At 45.4% G+C, this 24,461-nt stretch overlaps 4 protein-coding genes across 5 annotated transcripts in view; 2 read left to right on the forward strand and 2 right to left on the reverse strand.

The window, feature by feature from the left end:
• Positions 1-557: 557 nt before the first annotated feature.
• LOC135391310 (ribosome production factor 1-like) lies at positions 558-5,229 on the forward strand. Its single transcript, XM_064621541.1, has 8 exons — positions 558-710; positions 912-968; positions 1,053-1,229; positions 1,295-1,448; positions 3,341-3,423; positions 3,485-3,663; positions 4,955-5,081; positions 5,147-5,229. Exons 1-8 carry the CDS (start codon positions 597-599, stop codon positions 5,186-5,188), a joined length of 933 nt encoding a protein of 310 aa, XP_064477611.1. The 5' UTR covers positions 558-596; the 3' UTR covers positions 5,189-5,229.
• LOC135391311 (very-long-chain (3R)-3-hydroxyacyl-CoA dehydratase 2-like) lies at positions 5,219-7,122 on the reverse strand. The gene is made up of 7 exons (XM_064621542.1): positions 6,934-7,122; positions 6,485-6,602; positions 6,206-6,313; positions 5,998-6,119; positions 5,899-5,938; positions 5,692-5,830; positions 5,219-5,617 (listed from the first exon to the last, which is right to left on the reverse strand). The coding sequence occupies exons 1-7, from the start codon at positions 7,002-7,004 to the stop codon at positions 5,538-5,540; spliced, it is 678 nt and encodes a 225-aa protein (XP_064477612.1). The 5' UTR covers positions 7,005-7,122; the 3' UTR covers positions 5,219-5,537.
• A 5,035-nt stretch (positions 7,123-12,157) lies between these two features.
• Positions 12,158-15,067, reverse strand: LOC135392790 (uncharacterized). 2 transcript variants are annotated; one of them, XM_064623506.1, is made up of 2 exons: positions 14,999-15,067; positions 12,158-13,358 (listed from the first exon to the last, which is right to left on the reverse strand). In XM_064623506.1, the coding sequence occupies exon 2, from the start codon at positions 13,337-13,339 to the stop codon at positions 12,185-12,187; it is 1,155 nt and encodes a 384-aa protein (XP_064479576.1). In that variant the 5' UTR covers positions 13,340-13,358; positions 14,999-15,067; the 3' UTR covers positions 12,158-12,184. The 2 variants fall into 2 exon arrangements, with proteins under 2 accessions (XP_064479576.1, XP_064479577.1); XM_064623507.1 differs by lacking the exon at positions 14,999-15,067 and adding an exon at positions 14,768-14,955.
• An 803-nt stretch (positions 15,068-15,870) lies between these two features.
• The window catches only part of LOC135392792 (uncharacterized), a 32,969-nt gene continuing 24,378 nt past the window's right edge, over positions 15,871-24,461 (forward strand). The window contains exon 1 of the mRNA XM_064623508.1: positions 15,871-16,136. Within this exon, the coding sequence (XP_064479578.1) occupies positions 16,065-16,136 (72 nt within the window). The 5' untranslated portion in view covers positions 15,871-16,064. The remainder of the gene's footprint in view (positions 16,137-24,461) is intronic.

Here is a 24,461-nt window from a genome sequence, read left to right on the forward strand (position 1 = left end):
CAAGGTAGCGAAGACGTTAATTAACAGCTTGATTGGGGGAGTGGCGCATTGAAATAAATGCTTTTGAATGAAGCTATCGCAAAGTATTAGTGTTATTCCGTAAAGGAAGCACGCATTATCTACGAAACATCGGCACTTTTCCAAGGAAAAAAAAAAAAAAAACTACGCAAACACACTAGGCCATTCTTTTCGCCTGCACCTCCTGAACTAGTTCGAGGAGTGTAACCGTGTAACCCTCTCGCATTCTTGTCGTCATGGACCTCGCATGTATTTGAGAACTGGTGCAGCACTTTCGAAAAGAATGGACCTACTTTCACATCTTTCGGTCGAAACTGAAACCAAAACTTCATTCGCGAGAACGCTGTTCTGTAAAACGTGCCCCACGTTCTCCGACAAAGCGAGCCTTTCTTTCACTGAAGCGTAATTCGCCAAAGCGTAACATCTTCTCTAAAACAAAAACAAGGCTCGTTAAATTGTAGGGCTTGTAGGGGACCCAGCAGATCACATAAAGTACACTGGAACGTAGCGCCGTCATAGAGCAGGAGTGTAAAGTAAAGACTAGGTGCTAGGTCTTGTTAGCATTGCACGTGGGAAATATGGCGGACGAAAACAACGAGGAAGCTCCCGTTCACGTCAGAAACATCTCGCAGATAAAAAATAAACAACGTAGGTTAGAAGAATACCTAAAACTTAAACGTCTGAAGCAGAAGGTACGTAGATGCGCACTTTCTTCGGTGTTTTCATTGCTCCGCTTGCTGTAAAACAGCATTTATATGTGTGGCAAACATCACCCTGTCAATCAAATCTATCTTCTAATTGCGTGATCCTTCGAAGAAGATATCGTAGATCTTGTAACATTCGCACAGGCCTTATACAGTAAATGACACACGTTATTTGTCAATCTTCTATAGGTTAAAAGAACAGCCCAGAAGAAACGCAGAAAGGAAGCAGAACGGCTCGGAGATGCAGTACGTTTTTGCAGTATTTAGTCTATTTATGTTGTAGACAAGTCATTTATGCGAGCACCTGAAAAGAAAACTTCTTTTTATCAGGCACCACCGAAGCAGGTTCCGAAGACGATTGAGAGTACTCGGGAACCCGACGATACTATGGTCGACCCCGAAGATGAAGAGGTTCAACTTGACGAAGCCATGGACGAAATGGCTGCATATTTCCGAAAAGAATACGTCCCGAAACTTCTCATTACAACCAGTGATAACCCACACAAGGTGCGTACAGTTTTTTCAGTACAGTTAAATATGAACTAAATTAAATGTTTTTCATGCAATTTCAGCGCACCATTCAGTTCTGCAGAGAACTGAAGCAGTCGGTCCCTAACGCGGAGTTTCGGTGGAGAAACCGAGCCCGGATCAAGAAGCTGGTTGTGAAAGCTGGTGAACTGGGATACACTGACATCGCAGTAATTAACGAGGACAGGCGACATCCCAGTATCCTTTCCACTCAGCATTTGAAGTTTCACAAATGCTTAACCCCTTCACGTCCGCCAATCGGTCACCCCATCGCGGGCAGCATTCTGCGCTTGATTCCTAACAATGTACAACGGAATGAAAGCCATAACATCTGCTAGAACAGATGCAGGAGAATAATTTTTGCTTTATTTTGCCCCCCCCCAAACTTAGGCTAATGTTATGCACTTAAAGAACCTTCTTGGTGTGATATAGCTTAAAAGCATGCAGGCAGAAGATCCAACCTACTTTGGTACATTAGAAGTCTACGGCACAGACACCGCTGAAACGTCTGGATCGGATGCCTCACTCTATCCTCATCCCATCCTCGAATTCATCAGCTCTTGAAAGTTCGGGGTCATCACAATCTTCATAATTGTCGCTCTTGAATAATTGCTGCAGTGTTTCATCACTGGTGAGACAACTGCTTCTCAGCGATCACGTTCTCATTAAAAAAAGAAACACACCCCCACGCAAATTGCCACCGCAGTGCTGGATTACCATTGCCATCTGGTTAAAAGGACTAAGCAAATGAGGGGAGCACAGAGCCATTTATAGGGAGAGTTTGGCCATTCTCTGATTTTTTGCCGCCTCGTGGGTGGAGCCTATTTTGACGTCAGAGTCGTCGTTGCGCCGCCAAAAAAGACCAAGCAGAATCCGCTTATCAGCCATCTGATGCGCGCCATATTGATGCTGTCTGTCAGCTTTGTTGTCGCAATGAATGCAGTCTACAGGAATAACCGGCTTATGACCCACAGCCGCCTCTGATAACGGGGGTTTTGTTGCCAAACTGAGAGAGTTCAAGGACGAAGGGCTTTCGAAGGACAATGTACGCACGTGTCTTCCCTCTTTGCATCGTAAACAACGATCAGCATCAATATGGTGTCGGCGACCGGCTGACAACTGCACAACAATAGAGCACGGCGAGGGAGGTGGCTTAGCCATGACGTCGCATGACGCGCTTCAAGTTAGGCTCCTCCTAATGGCCAAACTCTCCCTATAAACGGCTCTGGGGGAGCATTGACAGTGTTGCCATCTATTTGCGCGCTTTTAAAACGAGTGCTTTTCTGGAGGCCGGTGGATCACGGGCTTCGGAATCAAATGGGTTACAGTGACATTGCGGACCAAAATCAAAGCCTAAAAAAAAGTGCTGTTACAAGGTTTCTCTGTGCAAATTATTTCAATTAAATTTGTAGCCATTTATTTGTAATCAATTTTTGTAGCCAGAGCATTCCTTGACGTGGCATCACTCTCGGTGGCTTCTGGATCTTGTTCTTAAAATAATCTAGCGATCAGTTTGAGACAAAACTTGCTGATTACATTTTATCACCTTTATCTGAGATTCATTTCGAAGATTGGGGAAACGCAGGATGTATAGGGATTCCATTTTGGCACAACCAAATGAGAAGACTGTGGTTAGGGGCCTGAATAGTGGCTCCCCCTGTGAGGGTGAAGAACCGTGTTATCTGCTATGAACTTCCACCATCTTAATGCCCATCCACAGCTTGTGATGCGCTCATAAAAGTGTAGCGATACGCTTAGCTACACACTACATTGTGGAGCTGAGTAAATACATAGCAGAGGAGGTTTGAAAAAGTGGGTGAAATCAGAACACAGCATTCATGCATGGTGAGGGTGAATTCAGAATGGCGGCATTCGCTTCCGCAAAGGGTTACTCCACTCTACACAGAGGACGCTAGTATTCAGGGGCACCCTAACTGTGGCAAGAACAAGGTGCCCTCCCATAGCACGTGACACCTACTTAAATATTTATACCTCAAATGTCCTGAAGGCATTACATTCTCACACCTATTATCATTGGCTTATCTGATGCTTGACATGACCATATTTCTCCTTAAGAAATCTCACTACAGATGGTCTTCTCCTGACCCATCTTCCCAATGGACCAACTGCGTACTTCAGAATAAGCAGCGTAAAAATGTGCAAGGACATCAGGGTACGTAGCCCTTAACGCTCACAGCCACTGCCGTTGACTAACGCGATGCTTCCTTCCGTAGAAGAAAGCGCCGTACAGCGCACATCGACCAGAGGTCATCCTCAACAACTTCAACACCCGACTCGGACACTCGATTGGGCGGATGCTCGCTTGCCTCTTCCACTATGACCCGCAGTTCCGTGGCCGAAGAGTTGTCACGTTTCATAACCAACGTGATTATATCTTCTTTAGGCACCACAGGTTGGAAAATAAACATTTAGGTCTTTTACTACAGCTGCACTTTTAGTTTTAAAAAGTTCCATAGCTTTAGTTTCCAGCTAAAATTTCAACACTGGTAAATCAAGTAAATCAAGGCTGCCATTGCACAGTTTTTGCCCCAGGTTTTGTCTCCTTTGAAAGTTGTGGCACACATGAAGTCCAGTGTACAGTGCTGGACAAAAGTTTACGGAACGCGCGAGCGGCGTATTTTCTCTGGGCAGAGACACCCTAGCGGCGAGCGGAAGCGGGCGAGTCCACCCGTTCAGAGGGATGGAAGAGTGCGCTTGTGGCGACCCACCGTGGTAGTAGTGGTAACTTTGCTTTTGGGTGTAACGAACGCCAAAATGGTTTCGTTTTCAGTCTACTGCACCGAGCAAGTGGCTATTGCGGGAAGGAAGTCTCCCCGCTATAGGAGAGATAACAGGGCGGTAAGATGAATTGAGGTGACAACGGGCTCGCAGTGCCTAGCTTTTTTCTTTTTTTATTAGACAAAAACAGAAGAAAAGAGTGTATACCCTTGAACACACATACAAAAAAGAGGCAGGGGGAGACGATACTGTCTCAATACTTTGTCGGCCCCCTTTCGCAGCAATAACTGGGGCCATACGCACAGGAAGGGAAGCGTATAGCCGACGGACAAGGTCCACGTCTTCACGTAGCAAGGACCACTCTGCTTCTATAAATTCCCAGAGTGCGTCCTTGCTCCTTGTAGGCGTCCGTCTCTTGCTCACCCTATTCTTCAGGCTGCCCCAGAAGTTTTCGATGATGTTTAAGTCCGGGCTCTGCGCAGGCCATGTCAGCTGCATTACGCTGAGGCGTAAAAAAAAGAAAAAAGCTAGGCACTGCAGCCCGTTGTCACCTCAATTCATCTTAGCGCCCTGTTATCTCTCCGATAGCGGAGGGACTTCCACTCGCGCTCGGTGCAGCAGACCGAAAACGAAGCCATTTTGGCGTTCGTTACACTCACAAGCAAAGTTACCACTACTACCACGGTGGGTCGCCACAAGCGCACTCTTTCATCCCTCTGAACGCGTGGACTCGCCCGCTTCCACTCACCGCTAGGGTGTCTCTGCCCAGAGAAAATACACCTCTCGCGCGTTCCGTAAACTTTTGTCCAGCACTGTACAAAGCTGCAAATAATATGTTGCCTGGAAACATTGGATCCTTCTAGTGGGCAAAAGTCCACTCAAATAATACAGTATCTTTCTAAACATTGTGCACACCATTATTGTTTTACATATATTTGATATTTGAAAATTCTTCCCATTTTCAGGTACGAATTCAAAAATGCTGAGAGGGTCAACATTCAGGAAATTGGTCCGAGGTTCACTCTGAGACTCAAAAGCTTGCAGAAGGGAACATTCGACTCAAAGTTTGGAGAGTACGAATGGGTTCTCAAGGTAAGTTATTTCTCTCCACTTGCTTTCACTCTTTAATTACTGTAATTATACTGTTCGTTTTGCAGAGACATGAAATGGAAACAAGCCGAAGGCGGTTCTTCTTGTAAGAGTTGGAGTATATAGTAATACAAAAAGTATAATATGAAAAGTGTGTCATTTATTTTGTCTCACACCAGCACAACATGTGTATATTGTATAAAAATACTTAAGTAGTTTTTTTGCATTTTCCTGGCATTGAGCACAGTTTTTAGTCACATTCAACCAAATACGTAACATTACGACAGTCCCATAAACCAGAGCTACAGAGAATGAAAAATAGTAAAAGAAAAGAGATTGCAAGACAAATTTGTGGAATGTAGCATTGAGAAGTGGCATGTCATAACGGATTGTATCTGCAGCAGCGAAGAACAACCAAGCATGACCCAATGATATGGCAACCCTGTAAGCATTTTTTTTTTATGCCTTCTTGGTCTCTTGCTTGGAATGCAGAAATTTGGTCCGCTGCTTCAAGAGGTGGCCAAAAAGTTGTGGGAAGACTAAAAATAAAAGGTAGCATAACTATATATATATATATATACATAAACAAGGTAACGAATGTGCGTGCACTTACAAGGTGCATACGACGCGATGATGAGGATGACGGCGAGGTGATAGTCAAATGAAAAGTTTGCTGCATTTGGCAAAGTTGTTGTGAAAAGCTGACGAGCCTTGATGTACGGCAGGGCTGCTACCATTGTGATGATCTCACCCTATACGTGGGAAAGCAGTTACGAGAATCAATAAATGAGGTGCTGCGTACGAGCAGAAAAGTTCTTACGGACACTCCGGTAGGGTACAGCACGAGGAAGAAGGAGTACCTGGAATATGTGGTTGCATTAATAGGTTCAGCTGAGGTATGACTGGAAGGAATGGTTACCTGCACCATGTTAAACCGTAGGGGCAGGCATTGTACAGTGTCAGTCCGTAGAATGAGTATCTTGTGATTTCTGCTATGCACCATGCAACTAGAAGCATGACGATGCCATACTGGTTTTGTGACTGAAACAAAGTATGAATATTTGGTCAACTCTCTCAGTTCTGTATGAGGAAAACATGCGAGTATGCAACCTATAATCTTTGCTTACCTCAGGTACGGGAACAAGAATTCCCCAAACTACCATCAGGCGTGACAAGATTTGGATCAATGTCAAAAACCAATTAGAAGCTACAATGCCAATGAGACAGTGTACCACCTAGATGAAAGAAAAACTTATTACGTATATGTTGCTCAAGACCTTTGAACCGGAAGAGATTACTTTCCTCCTCTAACATAATCGGCGCAAGTGGAACCAAGAAAAAGGTCATGTGACTGCTTTAGTTAATTCCTAATTAAGAAATTGAGGCTGATGATGCATCAGCGTTACCTCGAGAAGTGCAAACGTCTGAAAGAGCTGCGTTGCTTGAGCAACATGAGTCCATAATCCAGTGTATGTCTTGTGTTCCAGGAGGTAGGCGAGGGTACTGTACAGGACATATCCCCAGCTGAAATGTGTGCGTGGATGATATCAATGCTAAAAGGTAATTAGAAGAAAACCCCGCGGGACATTCGAGTTCCAGAGCTAATTACGATCGATTGACAAGATAGAGTACTAGACTGTGGAAACCCTCACTGCAACGACACTAGCGGGTGCAGACGACGGCTTGAAATTACATGCACCATCTAGTGAGCTAAATATAGCGCACTGGATTACGAAGCTGTAGCCTGACCTTGGAGCATTTATGAAGCGTTTTGCTCCGCAAGCTACACAAACGCTAAAGATTTTCCTTCTTGCAACCGAATATGAGACGTCCGTATAAGCAGAAATGTACTTGCCCAGCACACTGCACAACATTGTACCCAGCCAAGTAAAGCTTGGCAGTGCTGCTGGGTCCACGCTTCTTCATCAAGACGATATTTTGCAGATTATCAGCGCTTTAAACAGTGGCAAGGATGCTACAGCTGCTGGGGTCCTAAAACTCTTCGCTTTCCTTGTTGGCGCTTCTTTCCAAAAGCGTGGTATACAGCATTCCTATTTAATGAGTTAAAGTGTATTAATACGCAAGGTCAAGTGACCCATAAGAGAAATTAACTTGATGGCCACAACAACAGGTTCGTCTCTTTTCTACAGAATACAGTTGGTTGTAGCACACACTACAGACACACGCTTTGAGGGATTAAGATTTGTTTGGCTGAGGTTTATAGTTACCATTTTTTCTCCGCGCACGCGTAAATATAAATACGTGCACGACATAGCCGAAGACGAACGGGGGTGAGCTTTATAAATTTCAGTGGTGGCGACACCTGGGAGATAAGAGAGGAACTAAAAACAAGTTTTGACGCGATATCAGGGAATTCCGAATTTGGGGTATTTCTACCCCCCTCCCCGCCTTTTTACACCTGATCAAAGATTTGTCTTTGAGTGACGTTGTGCTCTCTCCGTTTTGTTTTTGCTCTTGTGTTCTGTGTTCAGCGTTCAGCGTTAGCAGGCCAGCGGATAGGGCGAGTTGAAAACGTCACAACAAGGAAAATGAGCAAGAGTGCGAGGTGTATAAAACGGAGAAAGCGTATCTTATTTATTTTCCATTGTCAGCGCAATGACGCCTGCAAATGTGCTCCGTGCGCACAGACGACGTGAGACCACGAATTATCATCAAAAGCAAGTAGAAATAATACAACTGCACTCTTAAAAATGAACTTCACCACATAGCACGCTCCTAGCCAACCATCATCCCGAATGAAACGTTCTCGCCCCTGATTTGTTGAAAACGGGAGGAGGAGCCTATTTTGTGCCGTGCATAACGTTACAAAATAGGCTCCTCCTCCCGTTTTCAACAAATCAGGGGCGAGAACGTTGTCATTCGGGACGATGGATAGGAGCGTGCTATGTGGTGAAGTTCATTTCTAAGAGTGTGGGTGATTTCAAGCAGAGTCAGGGAGGGCGGTCCGGTCGACCTCTCAGATTTTTTTCGTCCTAATATATTGAAGCCTAGTGCTTAGGAAGTATATTGAAGGAGGAAATAGCTGAAAATATATTACAGTTGATTTTATTTTTAATAATCTTCAAGACTGACCATTTCGAGCACTGCGCTTCCTCGCAATTTTCAGGCCTCGTATGCAGTTAGTTTTTTCCACGCTTATTGCCTATGTGCTGCTGCACTGTTTTATCTATCTTTGCGGTTCTAGGTTTTGCAGATGTCGAGATAAAAAAAATCGCAAATCGCATGCGAGTTTATACGTGTGAGGAATATGAACCACGTCACGAGTATGCGAATATGGAAAACACCAGAAAACACGCAACCAAAGTTGCGCATTTTTGACCACCACTCACTAAACGCGCGTTAGAAAGTATGTCCGCCTGTTAGGAAGTATACAAGGCCTGAGAATTGCGAGGAAGCGCAGTGCTCGAAATGGTCAGCCTTGAGCATTATTTTTTAAAAAAACGACTATAAAAAGATATTTGCAGCTATTTCCTCCGCCAATGTGCTTCCTAAGCACTAGGCTTCAATATATACTGGAACAAAAAAAATCTGAGAGGTCGACCGGACCACCCTGCCTGACCCTGCTTGAAATCATTCAATAGGCGTTGGGGTCAAGCTGAGGGAATACAGCCTCATTCACACGGGGATGGGTGTCCATCGCTGAACAGTGACTATTACGAAAAAAAAAAAAAAAAAAAAAAAACAGCGAAAAATGGCAAAGAGAAAGAAAGCGAGAAATAGTACATGATGCAGTAACGTTAGCCAGGGGCGGATTTAAGGGGCGGTGCCCCATACGGCTGTGCTCTCTATGTAAAAACCCTATGTCCTGGATGATGCTGTGCCGCAAAGCACGAAATTTACTTACGACCCCCCCTTGACAGACCCTTAAATCCGCCCCTGACGTTAGCAAAAGACTTCACCTCTTAGACACACACATAGACACAGCGCAATATCAATATTGAGCCATCGGTAGGGGGACCTCAGTATGGAGCGCTGAGCATCGCACTGTTCACCAGCAGATAAGTAGATGTCCGACAGCTGCGTTGGTATCGCAGAAAATTCATGAAAGTAACGCTCGGGAACTTAGTTGGCTGAGATGCAGGTGCCAGACCTCAGACAAAGAGTATGAGCATGTCTCACAAACTATAGGATGAGGCGAGGATGGACCCTGGAACAGTGGGTTTAGACAAAGACGTGTCGTCGAAGGACGAGATTACAACACGACTCGAAACCTACAGGCGGACAATACTTTTACCGTGTATTCACACGAGCGACATTCCCCGCAGAAGCGAAAACCGCGAAAAACGTCATAGCTTTCTGAGCGCGAGCGCTCAACGTCTAGTGTTCACGTACACTGCTAACCGTGGGGAATATCCTGCGACACAGGCACAAGATATTCCGTAGCAGATGACAGGAAAGACGCTGACGGTGTCGTCTGCTAAGTGTCGTCTGCTAAGTGCGCAGTTCGCCACTCCCGATATTCGACACCGTGTGAATGTTCAACATAACACGGGACGGAACTTCGTCTCTGTGAGCAGTGTTTTCGCTTTCTTCCACTAGAATCTTCCGTAAGGATGTCGCTCGTGTGAATACACAGTTAGTGCTTGTGTATGCCCGTGTAATACCCTAGTTGAGAGCGAGAATATAGGCAAAGGAGCGCGAGGACGGAACTTCAGGTTAACCTTACGTCTAGGAGGACAATGTTAACACCTCTTTCTTTTCAGACTTTCCACATTTGATGTGGAAGGATGGTACCGAATTCGCGTACCTGGAGCAGTCCATATTTCATTCGTAGTTTACGACAAAAATATTACGGCTATCAAAACGGAATATGTGCATTTAACTGAAACGAAATTGCAACGGGTGTACATGAAAGGAGATCTGGCTAAAAGACGAATATATCTCAAATCACGCGTAAACTTACTTTCGTAAGACGGTAGACTCGTGATGACACAAAGAACGAATGGTATAAGGATAGCCCCTCCCCCCCTGCCCCCTGGTTTTTCGCAACCACCCTCCCTCACTGAAATTTCTCCGATTGCCCACTACAGCTCGGTTACCAATGCATATAACCGTAGACACGTATCCATAAACATATCCTCCGCCACCCCTTGAGGTCGATTTCCGGGGAAACTACCAATACTGCTACCAACTACTAACAACTAATGGGATGATAGGGTTATACCATGGTTATACATTTCGCCTCTTTCTTTTGTGAACTCAGTTGTCTCGCGACGTAAACCCCCAATTATTATTATTATTATTATTATTATTATTATTGTTGTTGTTGTTTTGAGAATTCGGAACGCTGAGACACACAGCATACCCGACAGTGTGTGCCCAGCGGGTATTCTCAATGAGGAGCGCCTCGGAAGCCGTCTTGACCCATCCCGGTGTACTCTAAAGGCAGAACTTCACACGATCAGAACAAACCGTCATTCAGAATGATGGTGTTCTCTGTCGTTATCTGTTGCAAATTTGAATATGCGTCAATTGCCGCAAAAAAGGGCGCACGCCCCGCTCCCCTCAAATAAGAAGCGACAACACGCTATGCAAGTAGGTCCAGTTGTCTGCACAGCTCTCTAGTTTCCCTCTCTTCGCTATTGTCGACGGAGCGAGCCCATTGGTCCCTCCTTGGCTGGTTTGAGTCGTCTGTTCGTGTCGTTTCTCTGTGTGTCCAGACTCAGGCTTTTACATTATGGAGTTCATCCAGCAGCTAGCCTGCATTTACGCTTTTTTTTTCCTTGGTCCCTCTCCCAAACAAGGGGGTAGCAGATCAAGGCTAGCGCTACTGGTTCCTTCGGTGAACCCAAGCAGATGCAGCATGTCGATCCATGGACACTCCGCATTGCTGTCTTGTGATTGGACAGATCATGGACGTTACCAGGGTTATTTTAAAGGGGGGGGGGAATGCTTCCAGGGGAAGGGCAAGCGTGCAAACCCCCACCCCACCACCTCTTCTTCTGTAGGCGGATGTTCAGACGTTCTTATTATGACATCTGAGAATAATCATTACGATCTGTGACTAAGGATCGCACTATTTCCACGAGGGAGCTTGGATCTCCAGAGGAGTCCACGCCCCCCCCCCGCACATCTCGGTACGCCCATGGGACAGATACTTCGTCACGTGATTTCCACCAAGTATCCTCAGCGAGTTTTAGTGCATACGCCATCCGCTTTGCGTAGGATAGCGTGGTGGTTCTGCGTACTCCCTTTTAATACTCCTTTTTAATACACAACACTGGCTTTCTGTATTTTGTTCGAGAGTATCCATCTCAGGTTTCGAGCTACTGCTTCTTCTTCTTCTTCTTCTTCTTATTATTATTATTATTATTATTATTATTATTATTTAGTGCTTCTGTCTGTGCGAAGTTTGAGTAGCTCACCATAGTTTGAGTGTCCCTTCGATAAGTTATAGGCACCACTGGTTGTTTAGAAGAAGAAGAAGATGATGATGATTCTTGCGCTTCTGGAGCGTAGTGCAGCCACACTTCGGTTGCGTTCGTTTATTCGACTCGAACAACTCGAGAGCCGAGAGAGTAGACTCTTGGTGGGCGAAAATGCCGCGGCGCGGCTCTCATGACGTCGCCCACGTGACACTAACTCCCGTTCTAAAATTCGAGGATTCAACACTAGAGGTGCTCAAGAGTCGACTCGCAGCGACTCCCCTTTCGAGGTGGGTCGCTAGAGTCGATGACGTACAATGGCTCTCATACGTCACGACTCCGACTCGCGGGTCGCGCGAGTTTAATAAACGAACACACCCTTCGTCATCGTTCCTTGAACCTCTCCCTACATTGTTTATGCCAAAAGCCGGGAAGCGTAGCCTCCTCATTGACGGAAAGACTGCAGTAACGGGAAAATAATTTTATTTGCGACCAAAAAGCGAGAAAAATATTTCCGGGAGGGATCTATACGGAGACCTTATATACATGAGAGAGGGAGATTTCCCCTCGTTGCCCTCTCCCAAATGCACTACCAAAGGAGGATTGAACACCCAGAACCCCGCTTTAGCTACACCAGCACAAATGAGGAGTTAGTATTGTTCTGCACTGTAAACACGAAGAATAAAAGACGCGTTCAACAGTTCCAAACTTTTAATGCTTTCACTCATAAACACGCAGCACCTTCTCAGTCTTCGGTCTTTTCCACTCCGCCAATTGAAACTGCACGTACCAAATGGTCAAGAACATGATGACAAATAATACCATGAACACATTGCGCGTCTTAAGCTCCGACAGGTCACCGTACAGAATCAAGCCGGCTCCGGCCACGCGGCCGAGACTCCTGCAGACGGACTCCTTGAACGAGGACACAGATGTCTGACACCGGATGTTCCTCATGACAGACCCCAGCATGCCAACGGCGAAATGATACGTGAACAAGGACATTATGAAAACGACAGTCCCCTTCGCGTACACAAAACAGCCCACAAAAGCGAAGAACATTCCGATCGAAGCCAACATCGTGGACATAGTTAGCGCATACCTATAAGACGTCTCCTGCAACACGAAGATCTTATGCGTGCAGTTTCCCAGCACCTGACAGAGACAGAAGATCGCGTAGACCATTCCGACCTGAAGAGCGGTTCCGCGGCACAGCGGCGACCAGTACATCTCCACCACCGTACTAGTCGTCCAAAACGCAAAACTCAAAGTCGCCACTACGTTGTTGATAATCGGGTCCTGAAAGCCAGGCGGCGTCAGACGCTTTATGGGTTGGGACGATCCTCCAACCCCGTGAACCACTAAAGTGGCGATGAGCACGATGTAGGCGTAGAAGAACATCTGAGTCGGCTGAAAATACACAATGTCGCAGACGATCGTGCCCACGAAGCCAGCCAACATACCAGTCACCCCGATAGTCAATATGACGAACAGTTCGCCGGGGACGCACAACGGGTGGAACTGGCCCACTGCTAGAGGGAATATCGTGATCAGTCCAACCCTGGCGAGAATCTTGCTCGTGATCAGACTCCGAGGATCTTCCGCGTACTTCAACACGCACGAATGGACCAGCATCAGTAGAAGAAGAGCTCCGGAGATCTTCCAACCCACACGTCGCGCAATGGGCCGAGCAAAGACGTCCGCCAGCAGCGAGGCAATGGCGCCTCCCGCGAACACGTACGTGATCTGCTCGATGGGTAAGTGGGCGAACCTGTACACGTCATACTCGTAAGGGGCTTGAAGCTTGTCGCTCAAACTGAGGAGGACGTAGAAGACCATGGGTTGGAATGGTACCCAACCGCGGAGGTACCCCATGGTAGTTGAGGGCACTCGGCTGGAAAGATTGGTAGAGTGTAAGATTGGCTTTTGTGAATGGAGGAGTTATCGGGGTTATGTGTTGTTTACATTTCATTAGGGATTTTCCCAGCTCCTATCAACTCTCTCAACAACAATCCCTGATCCATACAACACCATAAGCACATAACTTACGGTTCTTTAATAATTTCCTAATGGAAATAAATATTAGCGTCCTGTGTACACTTATGAAAAGCACAAACAAACAGCTAAAGTCCAGTCTGTGTTCCACATTTACCAGTCAATACCGGCCAATTCGTAAAAATCTCGAAAAATCTCGTAGGCCACGAACAGGGTAATCACTATAGGGCGGATAAATATGCACTAAAAACTGTCGCTATATACATGCAACTATGCACTGAAAATATTCGAAATATGCAGTAAAAGTCCTCAACATATGCGATGTTTTCTTCATTGTTTTCTGGTACAAAAGCAATGCACCAAAATGCCTATTTAAAAAAAGAATTGAGTATTTTGTTAGGGGTAGTACGGTCGAATAAAGCAGCATTCGTTCTGCAGAGCACGGCAAAAAATACTTGCGCCACATATATAAATCATGGAGCAGAATGATTTGCGTTCGTGATTGATAAAATAGCGTGGGGACGAAACCCATAAAGAAACAAGCCTGAGCATGGGCAACACGAAAAACACGAACAAACGTGTATGTTCGTGTTTTTCGTATTGCCCATGCTTAGGCTTGCTTCGTCGGGGTTTTGAGTTCGACACTGCACCATGCCGACTAAAACGCGAACGCGGCCCGCCATCGTAACGGTAATGCGGTGAAGGTGAAGTACGGCAGCCAGGGTACGGGCTGAACACCGCTCCTCACCTCACCGAAACATGGAAAATACGTCCAGAATTTTTGCGAAAGACGACCCAACGCCGTCCCGAAACCAGCAAAACCATCCACGGAAAAAGTAGTAGTAAGCTTTCGCACTTGAAAATATGGCAAAATATGCACTTTTCATGCGACATGTGCCACAGCTTAAAAACTAAAAACAAAATGCATTTATAGTTATACGCACCATAACCCTTCTGATCGGTCACAAACCAAGACCAAAAGTGTTTTTTCATCGCCCATACGAAACCATATTGAGAAGAAAACACGCATTTACATGGAAATCAGCGCTCTAGCTAATCACAATGTCGACGAATATCGCTTCAAAACAGTTTTAACTGAAATCTGTCTCATTCTCAGTATGTTTCCTACTTTTACGGCCTCATATACGAAAATTTCTTCTGTTCCCATGAATTGCCCGTCTTTGAAATGTGACCGTGCACTATGTTGGCCCTGCGAACAGCACTAAAATATATATATTACTGCTATATATAGCCGATATAAATATCGGCTACATTTCCCGCATTAAAGCGTCCCTTTGGCATTATCACCTGCTATCAACAGTTGAGTACACGACGCGCGTAGTCGTGAAAAAGTCAACGAGGGAACGCTTTTCGTACACCAGAGGGAACTCGAAAAGCCTCGAGGCGACGTTTTGTTGCTACGGGAAACGCCTGCTTCAATAGCACCTCTAGGATATGCGAAGCCGCTCGACAGATTCGTGAAAATATTTCAGACGCACAAACGTTTAACGAAAGTATTGTTTCGAAAAATACACGTACCTGATGCCTAAGCGGCGGTGCACGTTCGGCACAGCACGTGCTTCACGCGAGCAGAAAATACGTACTCCGAAGAAATTTATATTTAGCGAAATATTCGTACAAAATGACAACAAATAGAAAAATGACACGCGAAAGTTCGAAAGTTGTTTTTATCGACACTCTTGACAGAGAAGCAAATAATAAAGGTCGAGGAGATTTCATTCGCGCCTGGCCAAGTACTTCGTCACAAACTTGTGGTATGTCTGGTATCGTTCTAAAACTTTGTGGTTTGGCTATGCAGACACAAGGCTGTATCACCAAGTGTAAAAACGTGCGCTAATGTGATTAAAAAACATGGTTAAAAAGCATGGAATGAGTAAGTGTGGACCTGGAATACAAGTGTCCTGCAGTTGGGCTTCGCCTCACAAATCACCATGGCACGGGGAAGCACGCTTTACAGTGAGGAGCGCTGCGGTGCCAATGTGCATTTTACTAGATAATCGAATAAATTCGGATTAAGGGACGGTAGTAAACTTCCAGTAAATTTGTGGATCGATTCCATTTCTCTTTCCTGCATGTCGGTTTTACTGTGAAACTGTTTTACAAAAGTCACTCGTTCAGAGACGAACAGAGAATATCAATGAACGATGTCATTTCAGCTGCCACTGCCCACAGGGTTTTGATGGGAGAGGCTAGGACGCGCCCAGTGGCCGTCCAGACCAGAGAGCGCAGAAACACAAAACAAATAGCGGTTGGTGACGTAATCGTGACGTCACTACAACGAAGAGCGTTCAATGGTGGAACAGTCTGTCGCTATGGCAATCAGATGAGCGGGGAGAGAACACTTCAGCTTCTACTCCTCGAAAAAGATGTGGAGCGACGCCTAGCGGTGCAAGTGGCTGCCGCCGTTTGCGAGAAGCGTTTCGGTTTCATCTGCTTTTTATTTACATTTTACGTTCGTTTCGAACAACCCACAATGTCTGTCTGTGTTGCACGACTGTTCATTGGCTGCGGTGCATCAAAGCGGTTGCAACTCTGAGCTAGCATTCCCGCTGTCGTCTGCGATGGCTTGCACGGCAATGGCTCAATGGGTGTCAGTGGACTCGTTCGCAAAATCTGCGAGGTAAAAGACCTCCTCGCTCTTTTTGTTCTAAAAACGGTAAGTGCGTGCGATGTTTTAACAAATTATATGTAATAGTTTGTGGCTTATATTGAATGGAGAATATTATGGTTTGCTCATGTGAATATATGCTTCCTTTCTGTTTTTCTGTATTCCAAATCTCGGAAAGAAAGCAGTTGCAGAAGCGGCACTATCTGAAAACGCGCAAGTTATTACTGAAACAAGTAGTTTTGTATTGCCAGTGCCAGTGTAAGCAGTGCATCTCGGTAAACGCAATGTATGCTTCACTTTAATAAGGCCGTTTTGGTATTCCTGACGATTTGTGCATTGAAGTGGTTCGCTAAGAATGAAGTTGCGCTATAAAGTCAGACATAATGTTAATCATCAATATCCGGAACATCCGTTTCTTGCGGGGAGTTATTTTTTGATCCACATGCAACCATGACTTCGAAGTATGACAACAAAGAAAAGTTACTTAGCGAGTAAACAACTCTGTGAGAAGACGGCATACTCACCTGCTACTTGTCAGTAGCTGCAAGATCATGAGGGTCACCCGCTTTACTGTCTGTATGAGGTGTCTTCGATGGATGTCTTCGATGGATGGCAGACTTCGCAGACGGGTGTCAGCGCAGTCCAACGCGAAGTCGTCCCATGATGCAATAGTTATCCCCTGCACCCCAACCCTGAACAGAACTTTACCACGTAACAGGCTGAAGGCCAACAATCGCACATAACGATACCCGATTTGTACGCAAGCTCAAAATGTAGTGTCTTTTCTCCTCGTGCATATTATAACTTTCATATGCTTTGTTTGATTTCTGAGAGGGTGACCAGAAAAAAGAAGAAGAAGAAGTAAAAAGACACAGCGTTCGCGCTACACTGTTAACACCACAATTCCATCGTTCACTCCCATGATCTTTTTCTTTTTTTTGAAACAGGAGCCACACACTTTCTTGTGACACTTATGCAGTTACGTTAGTTGTCACAAAAACGCGTCCACCCCGCGATCTCCACAAATAAGGAAAACAACAGTATCATAGTTCGTCTTCAGCGTGTTATGTATAGTGAAATCCTGTTTACCATTTTCCAGCTGGAAAGCAAAACAGCTGGGCGTAATGTGGCCAATATATCCAATCCAATCCAGTCCGATAATCACTCTTATCCTAAGACCAAGATTCATCCGTAAAACACACACACACACACAAACAAAAAAGCACCTTCGTAGTATAGTCGTGATAGATCTCCAAGATTACGTACGCAATTATGGAAGATCCCTTCAATATCAAGACTGCTTAACTGTGGGATCTATGGCAGGGGATCGCTTCGTTAGATATAATGTGTGTTTACTTTGCGCGTCTCGACCTTCTCATTAGATAGATATGCCTCACTCATGAAGGCCGGTCTGATGTTGATCTAAAACACTCGTTTGGTGAAATGACAACGCCCCAAGGGACGGGCAACCCGTCGGGTATATTGCATTATACATGCAACGGACAGCATGCATGATTTTATTTTCTGCTACGTACCTTGGGATATTAATTGCGGTTGGTTACTCGGTCAGACGTTGACACATTAATGGGCAAAACATATGGGACAGTACACATGAAGAAATCTCGCGTAGATGCAGGCCAGCTTTCTCATCTGCTGTATTATATCCGACTGTTACGTCCCTGTTTCATCGACATGTAAACAAATGTAATTAGTTCTGATATAACTTAAAGTGTGACAAAAGGCGGCCATGAGGTGAAGCTCTCTTTTCGAAGTGCATGCTCATTCTGATGGTAATAATCAGTGGCTTTGTACGATGCGAGAACATTGGGACGTTCTTCAATCTCACTGCCGGTGCCTTTTCTTCAACTGCCATTATTCAGTTGACGGCTATACTGTATCTGATGTTGAGATGAAACACTCCATTTATCAGCGCAACATAAATAAATAAATAAATAGTGCTGTATTTTACTTGTTTCTACTACTACTTTCCCCACAGTCGTTGCTCGTTGGCACGTGCTGACAAAGGCGCCAGGTGCCACGGGGAGATCTTCATTTGGAATCCTTTTCAGCTTTTGCCCCAGACGGTTCAACGAATACCCTTGGAAGACAGCTTAGAGGAAAGCTTCGATGACGGAATATCGGAGCGACGTAAAACAGCTATCTCAAGGATTCGCGAGAGATTGATTTGTTTGCGACACATCAAAAGTGACGCAGAGGCAAGAAATTAGAACCCAGCAAGCATAAACAAGCAAGTGGTTCCTGAGAACCTTCTGAGACCCATACGAGGGTAACAGACAAAAACAAAGAAGAAGGACAACTGAAAAGGCAGAGTAATCCAGACAGTAATCTTCCTTGTTTTCCAGTATACGCAAGCTATCCGGCATCATTCGGAAGCTATTGCTTCTTCTAAGAATCGCGTATCCAATCCATCTGCGTGCTTAATCCGCGACCTGTCACTCGCCAGCCGTCCAATGAGAAGTAGGCTACCCCCCTTTCCTTCTGTCTTCCTCGACGTACAGTGTTCTAGAAGGGTAACATAGTGGGAAGCAGCAGGTGGGAAGAGCGCCGGCACACTCCCCAACGGCAGCTGACCCAAAAAAAGCGGACGTCCGCGTGTGGCGCTGCTGTTGACAACCCGAGCCACTGGAGTGGAAAATACCGAGGGCGCCTGGTAGGTGTGAATACTTGTGTGCTTTCGTTCTGTTGCCTACGTTTTTCAAGCGCATTCCTTCAACATGTGCACTTGTAAAAGAAACGACTGCTGAGCTCTGATGGAGAAGAAAAAGAAGACGGACACGCATTGCTTCCTAATCCACGCTCCTTCCACGCTAATGTCCTATATCAGGGCTCGACTACTCTAGTGTATACTAGCATAAATTGTGAGGTAAATTTCACACTGCACATAGTAATGTGTGTCGACGTCGACGTAGTCGTGTAGAAGTGTCGTGTCGACGTAGTACACAGCGTCATGAGTAGAGCGTGAAGTTTTGAAGAAATAATTTCTCCTAAATTGGGCAGGATAAAAATCGGGTAAGAAACGTGCTCTAAATTGATGCAAATTCAGGTGGAAAAACTTCCAGTATGCTAAATCCTGGAGTATAAAGAGCCACTGTCCAGGGGTAATGCGCTGTGACTCACTACATAGCATCACTTCAAACGCCAATGGGGTAGGACCTGGAATCATACTTCTGGAGCTGTTGAGAGCATAGTGCTGGCCGCAATCAGCTACTGTTACCACGTACTGTGTCATCACAAGTGGTCCTCCAACAGTGGCTTTTATGTCCTGTTCCGCTCGAGTTTTACTGTAAGCAAAATCTAGGCGATTCAAAGTATTGTGTTTCGAGATTTTAGAAAAGTGCGGTGACCTTGAACATGGGTACCGTTGGTGCTGCTGTCTCAATTTGGTTTGAGGAGCCCTAATTGATAGGTTAATTAAATTTTGCAGGTATACTTAATTGGTCGTCTCACAGATGCATGGTATCATGCAGAAAGTTCAGCCTAGTCGTAAAAGCCAAAGGAAAAAGCGGTAGCCAAGCAGTTCCTGGTCTTTTTGTTAAAAATATGTAATGCAGTGATGGCCAGTTAACTACCTACATGTGGCAGTATAAATAATACATAAAAACACGTATTATAAGTATTATAATACTCCAGTAATACTTGTTGGATTTTGACGTGTTCGTTCACTCCGTACCCGCTATCAGCATGGTGATTAATCTGGTCTGGCGGGTCAGAACACCACACGTTATATAAGGCATCCGCTCTTTGAACACCTACTCCTCTGGGAATTAGTCAGTGTACCCTCTCTGGTCATAAAATTCCGGGGAAAGAAAGGAACAATCAGAAGTGTTTCTAGCTCTGTGTCCATGGGTAAAGTACGCACCGGGGCCGGCTTCTATTTCTGTAATGCGGAAAATTTCCCTCAGCTCAGGAGGGACAGTTGCCCTCGACCCCTGGCTGGTCTTAAAAAAGACAGATCCTAGAAGTCTTGTGGCATATTCAATTCGTCACAAGACGTTCTTTGCTTAGACCATGCAGGAGAACACTCGAAGCAGTTGAAGATCCAGACCCTCGGTTTGTGGGAGGGGGTTCTTTGTCGGACGCGTAATGGGGGAGGGGAGAGAGGGAAATCCAATGTATAAACTGACGTTTTTTGTAAAATATTCTGTATAAACTGACTGTAACTAACTGTATAAACTGACGTTTTTTTGACTCCTGGATCCCGTGTCTTACCACTTCGCCTATTCCCATTTGGCCTAATGCTTTTTAGCAGATTATCTCGCCACCCCTTAGGATGTTCACCAAATTCTGCAGAAAGTCCCACTCCGCCTACTGAACCGTGTCACGTGAGGAAAGAAGGCGGTCCACTGGCATGCTGCCAAAAGTCACTTTCACGTCTTCACATAACTTCACAATCTCCTTGGTTTTATCCAAGCATAGCATTGCATTGAATGCATTTTTTAATACTTCCTGAAAAGTAAATACGAGAAATTTGTTATTCTTTGTCCGGAAGTCAAACGTAATTACGCATCTGCACATAACAGCTTTATCCCTCTGCTAGTTCTATTCAAGCATGCTGCCAAAAGTCACTTTACCTGTTATATTTAGTATCTGTGTGCTAAACCAATGAGGTCTGTCACAGGTCACGTGCACAGGGACCACGTCACCAGTGATTTATCCAGACCCCCCTACACCCTCTAACTTTTTCACCAGTGTACCCCCTACAGGGGGTGCCCTTGCGATTTCAAGGGCATATCGGTAATGATAGGTTAAGCCGTAATGACGTAACTATAGTAATGACCCGCCCCCAATTTTTTCCAACACCCCTCCGTGCTTGGGATTCTGGATAAACCGCAACACGTTACGACCGTCTGGTTGGTCACGGCGTACCCTTCACCACGCCTTCGTGTTCCCTCCGCTCTTTCCACGAGTGGAGTTTTCTTTCATTTTCTTTTTATTTTGAAGGGAGCAAAAATTCAAAAGTCTGCCCCCTTTTTTTCATTCCAAGTCCAATTCCCTGACAAAGTGGTAGCAGGTCCATTTCCGTGTCCAGTCTGTATGGAAACTTACCCCCTTTTTTTACGTTAAACATTCGTCCATCCGTCCATTCATGAATCAACGAAAACGTTTTACTCGATAATAATCGATTCATTTTATTATTAGTGGTATCGCACTCACCTTCGTTTGCAAATGTAAAGGGTCCTTGTTCCGGACGACGTAAGGTTGTCGTCGGACGAGCACATTCATCTCTTGCAGACGTCACTATCGGGACGGGGCATGTAAGTAACGCCCACTTGTCGACAGTCCTGTTTCGCCTAATGAGATTGCACAGCAGACCCATTTCGCCTAACACCAGTCACCCCTCCCGCCTCTTTAATACGATAATCCGGATTAGGCGAAATGGGATGTAACCCCTGGATCCATGACAGACTCAAAGATTGAATTTTATTATTCGCGTTATTTATTAAGTAACGCATCTATTGTTTCATACAACAGGCATTATAAATTGTGAAATAAATATTGTGTACGCCCTGGACTTTTCAAATAGTTATGTATTTCTCTATTACCATAAGGTATTATAATACAGTTATGTATTTCTCTATTACCATAAGGTATCATAATACAGTTATGCATTTCTCTATTATCATACCCCAGGGTAGGCTGGCAGGTAGGCTGGCAGGGTAGGCTGCTTGGCGACACACGGGGCTGTATCCCTTTTCCTTCCTTGTATCCTTGGGAATTATAATACATAACTATATTATAATTCCCAAGGATACAAGGAAGGAAAAGGGATACAGCCCCGTGTGTCGCCAAGCAGCCTACCCTGGGCATGATGAATGACCCGTCCACGACGTCGGTTTTCACTGACGGGTCATCCACAGTCACTATATAAACTGTAGGGTCATCTACTCGGGATGGCTTGTCCTGGGCATTTGTCATTCCATCTCAGTCAGTTTCCTGTGGTCACCATCTTTCTCACAGAGCATCATCTACGTGTACCGAGCTCTACACTATTCTCTTTGCTATGCGAAAAATATCAGCCAGCCCAGCTCAGTGCGGGGTCGCCTTTACAGGCTCAGGACCCGCGCTGCAGTGTGTGGCCAACTTGGGGATACGTGGGTCTCTCAGTCCTGTTGTCTTTGACATCGATCCTGCAAGTTTATAAGAACGCGGCCGTTGCCGGGCTGTCGCATTGCAGTGGATCCCCGGTCATGTCGGCATCAGCGGTAATGAAGAAGCAGACAGAGCCGCCTTGAGCGCCCATCAGCACGCAGCCTTTTCCCCGATAATGACGTCTTTGGGCGACCGAAGACACCTCCTTTCAACATTCACCGGCTCCAAGATGCGGGCTCAGTGGCAACACGACATAGCTCACTCCCTTCTCTCGAATGTAGACCTCACGCTTTCTCTCGTAATTCCTCCGCGACTACCGCGCCCCTTACTGCATTCTTCTACCGCATAAGGCACAAAGTTGCCTTTACAACTGCCTTTAAACACCGTCTCGGCACCACCTCGTCTTCCCTCTGCTCCACTTCTGGAATGCACAGCGACCTCTGCCACGTCATCCTGGCTTGTGGGCACTATCACCACGAGCGTGCACTGGTGGAACAAACAACAACTTTATTTCAGGATAATGGGTGGGAAGTTTCATCGCCAGGGGCGATGCTCTACCCCATCGCTGGAGGGGAAGCAGGGAATGAAGGAATGGGTCCCGTTACAATGAGGATCGAAGTCCTGTGGCGTCCAAAAAGGTGAAGAGACCTTGAGGACAGAGCGTTGGTGAGATGGATGCGGCCAGGGGCCAAGCAATTCAGCAAGTCTTGTGGGGGATTTCAGACTGTTTCGACTCATCTTTGTGTTCTTGCGCTGTTTTAGATAACAACTGCAAAGTTACAGCAACACGCAACAGAGGACAATACTATCTCGACGATAACGCTCTGCCAATTGCTAGGCTACAGCTACTCGCATCTGCAATCGGTGTGACGTCGGTGAATTCCGTGACGACATGCTGCAACAGTACATTTAAGCTCGTTGGAGCGACCGGGCCTCGCAGTCTTGTGGGGGATTTCAGACTGTTTCAACTCATCTTTGTGTTCTTGCACTGTTTTAGGACTGCTTGGGTGAAACATTCCAGAGTGTCTAAATATGCCTACGACAGAGAATGAACTGTGCTTCTCTTGTATGCAAAGTGTTACGGTGGATATAAATGGTATCCGTTGCTCTAGGTGCCACAGTCTGTATCACGGCGGGAAACGTTCAAATATGACCAAAACCTCCTTGAAATCCTTGTCAGATACAGAACGAAGTGGTACATGTAACATATGCGATAAGCGGGGATCCAAGTCGTTATCGGGAGAACCGTCCCTGTCCACCATATTACTTGAGGTTCGTCAGAATGGTGCGAAAATGAACCTGGCACTCGAGAAAATTGATGCTCTAGAAAAGAAAGTAGACGACTTAACATCAAAACACGAAGCCCTAACATCACGTGTTGTAAACAATGAAGTTCAGATAATGCGCGTGAATGAACGCAGTTAGAAAAAACAACAGCGTCATTAAAAAGTAAGGAAGATGAAATCAAAACGATAAGGTCTAGTTTTGGCGACCTTGAACAATGAAGTCGCCGATGCAACGTAGAAATTAAAGGTCTTCCATGTGTACCAGGAGACGATATCCTGAAACAGATAAACAACATTGCATCGCAAATCGGCGTTACACACGTGACCTTATCAGATGTTGACGGTTTTCAGCAAGTTATAACTTCGCCGACAAGATTTAGCTCAACATCTTCCACATTGATAGACCATATTCTTACCAACCTCAGGGAGGACCATTTGCTTTATGGTGTTGCTGCATGTGACATCAGTGATCACGAACTCGTATATATGTGTCTCGTGCAGCTCGAAGTATAAGGGAAGTACATAGAGTAAGGCACCCGTTCGTCGATTACACAATTGGTGAAGCACAATTGTTTACACAGGTGTGGGAGTTCCCAGACAACGTGAACGCTGAAGACAAGTTTAGATGTTTCCACAATATTTTGCAAACTATTATCACAAAGTCGACTTTCTATGTTACGCGTACTAAGCGAAATAGGGCAAGGAAACCGTGAATCACGAGTCGCCTCCTGAGGTCAATCAAACATAAATACAATCTCTATAAAAAAACATCGGTCTAATCCAGGAAATCATGCACTGTACTTGAGGTATAAAAAATACAACAATGTTCTTTCCGAGATACTGAGGGAGGCTAAGGTGCATTGCTATTCGCGGTCCTTGAGTGAATGCGAGGGGAACCAAAAATAAAGTGTGGAATCTGATAAAAGGTGCACTTAACCAGTCAAACGACAGTGTAGGAGTGTCTGCTGTGCCAAAT

Source organism: Ornithodoros turicata, chromosome 4 (assembly GCF_037126465.1).
Source record: "Ornithodoros turicata isolate Travis chromosome 4, ASM3712646v1, whole genome shotgun sequence".
In the NCBI taxonomy this organism is placed as follows: Eukaryota; Metazoa; Arthropoda; class Arachnida; order Ixodida; family Argasidae; genus Ornithodoros; species Ornithodoros turicata.

Coding starts and splice junctions, on each gene's coding strand:
- LOC135391311 (XM_064621542.1), bottom strand. CDS start 7,004: ATGAAGAAGCGTGGACCCAGCAGCACTGCCAAGCTTTACTTGGCTGGG. Junction 6,314..6,484: donor AGACGTTTGCACTTCTCGAG/GTAACGCTGATG, acceptor TCTTTCATCTAG/GTGGTACACTGTCTCATTGG. Junction 6,120..6,205: donor TTCTTGTTCCCGTACCTGAG/GTAAGCAAAGAT, acceptor ACTTTGTTTCAG/TCACAAAACCAGTATGGCAT.
- LOC135391310 (XM_064621541.1), top strand. CDS start 597: ATGGCGGACGAAAACAACGAGGAAGCTCCCGTTCACGTCAGAAACATC. Junction 3,424..3,484: donor AAATGTGCAAGGACATCAGG/GTACGTAGCCCT, acceptor TTCCTTCCGTAG/AAGAAAGCGCCGTACAGCGC. Junction 3,664..4,954: donor ATCTTCTTTAGGCACCACAG/GTTGGAAAATAA, acceptor TCCCATTTTCAG/GTACGAATTCAAAAATGCTG.
- LOC135392790 (XM_064623506.1), bottom strand. CDS start 13,339: ATGGGGTACCTCCGCGGTTGGGTACCATTCCAACCCATGGTCTTCTAC.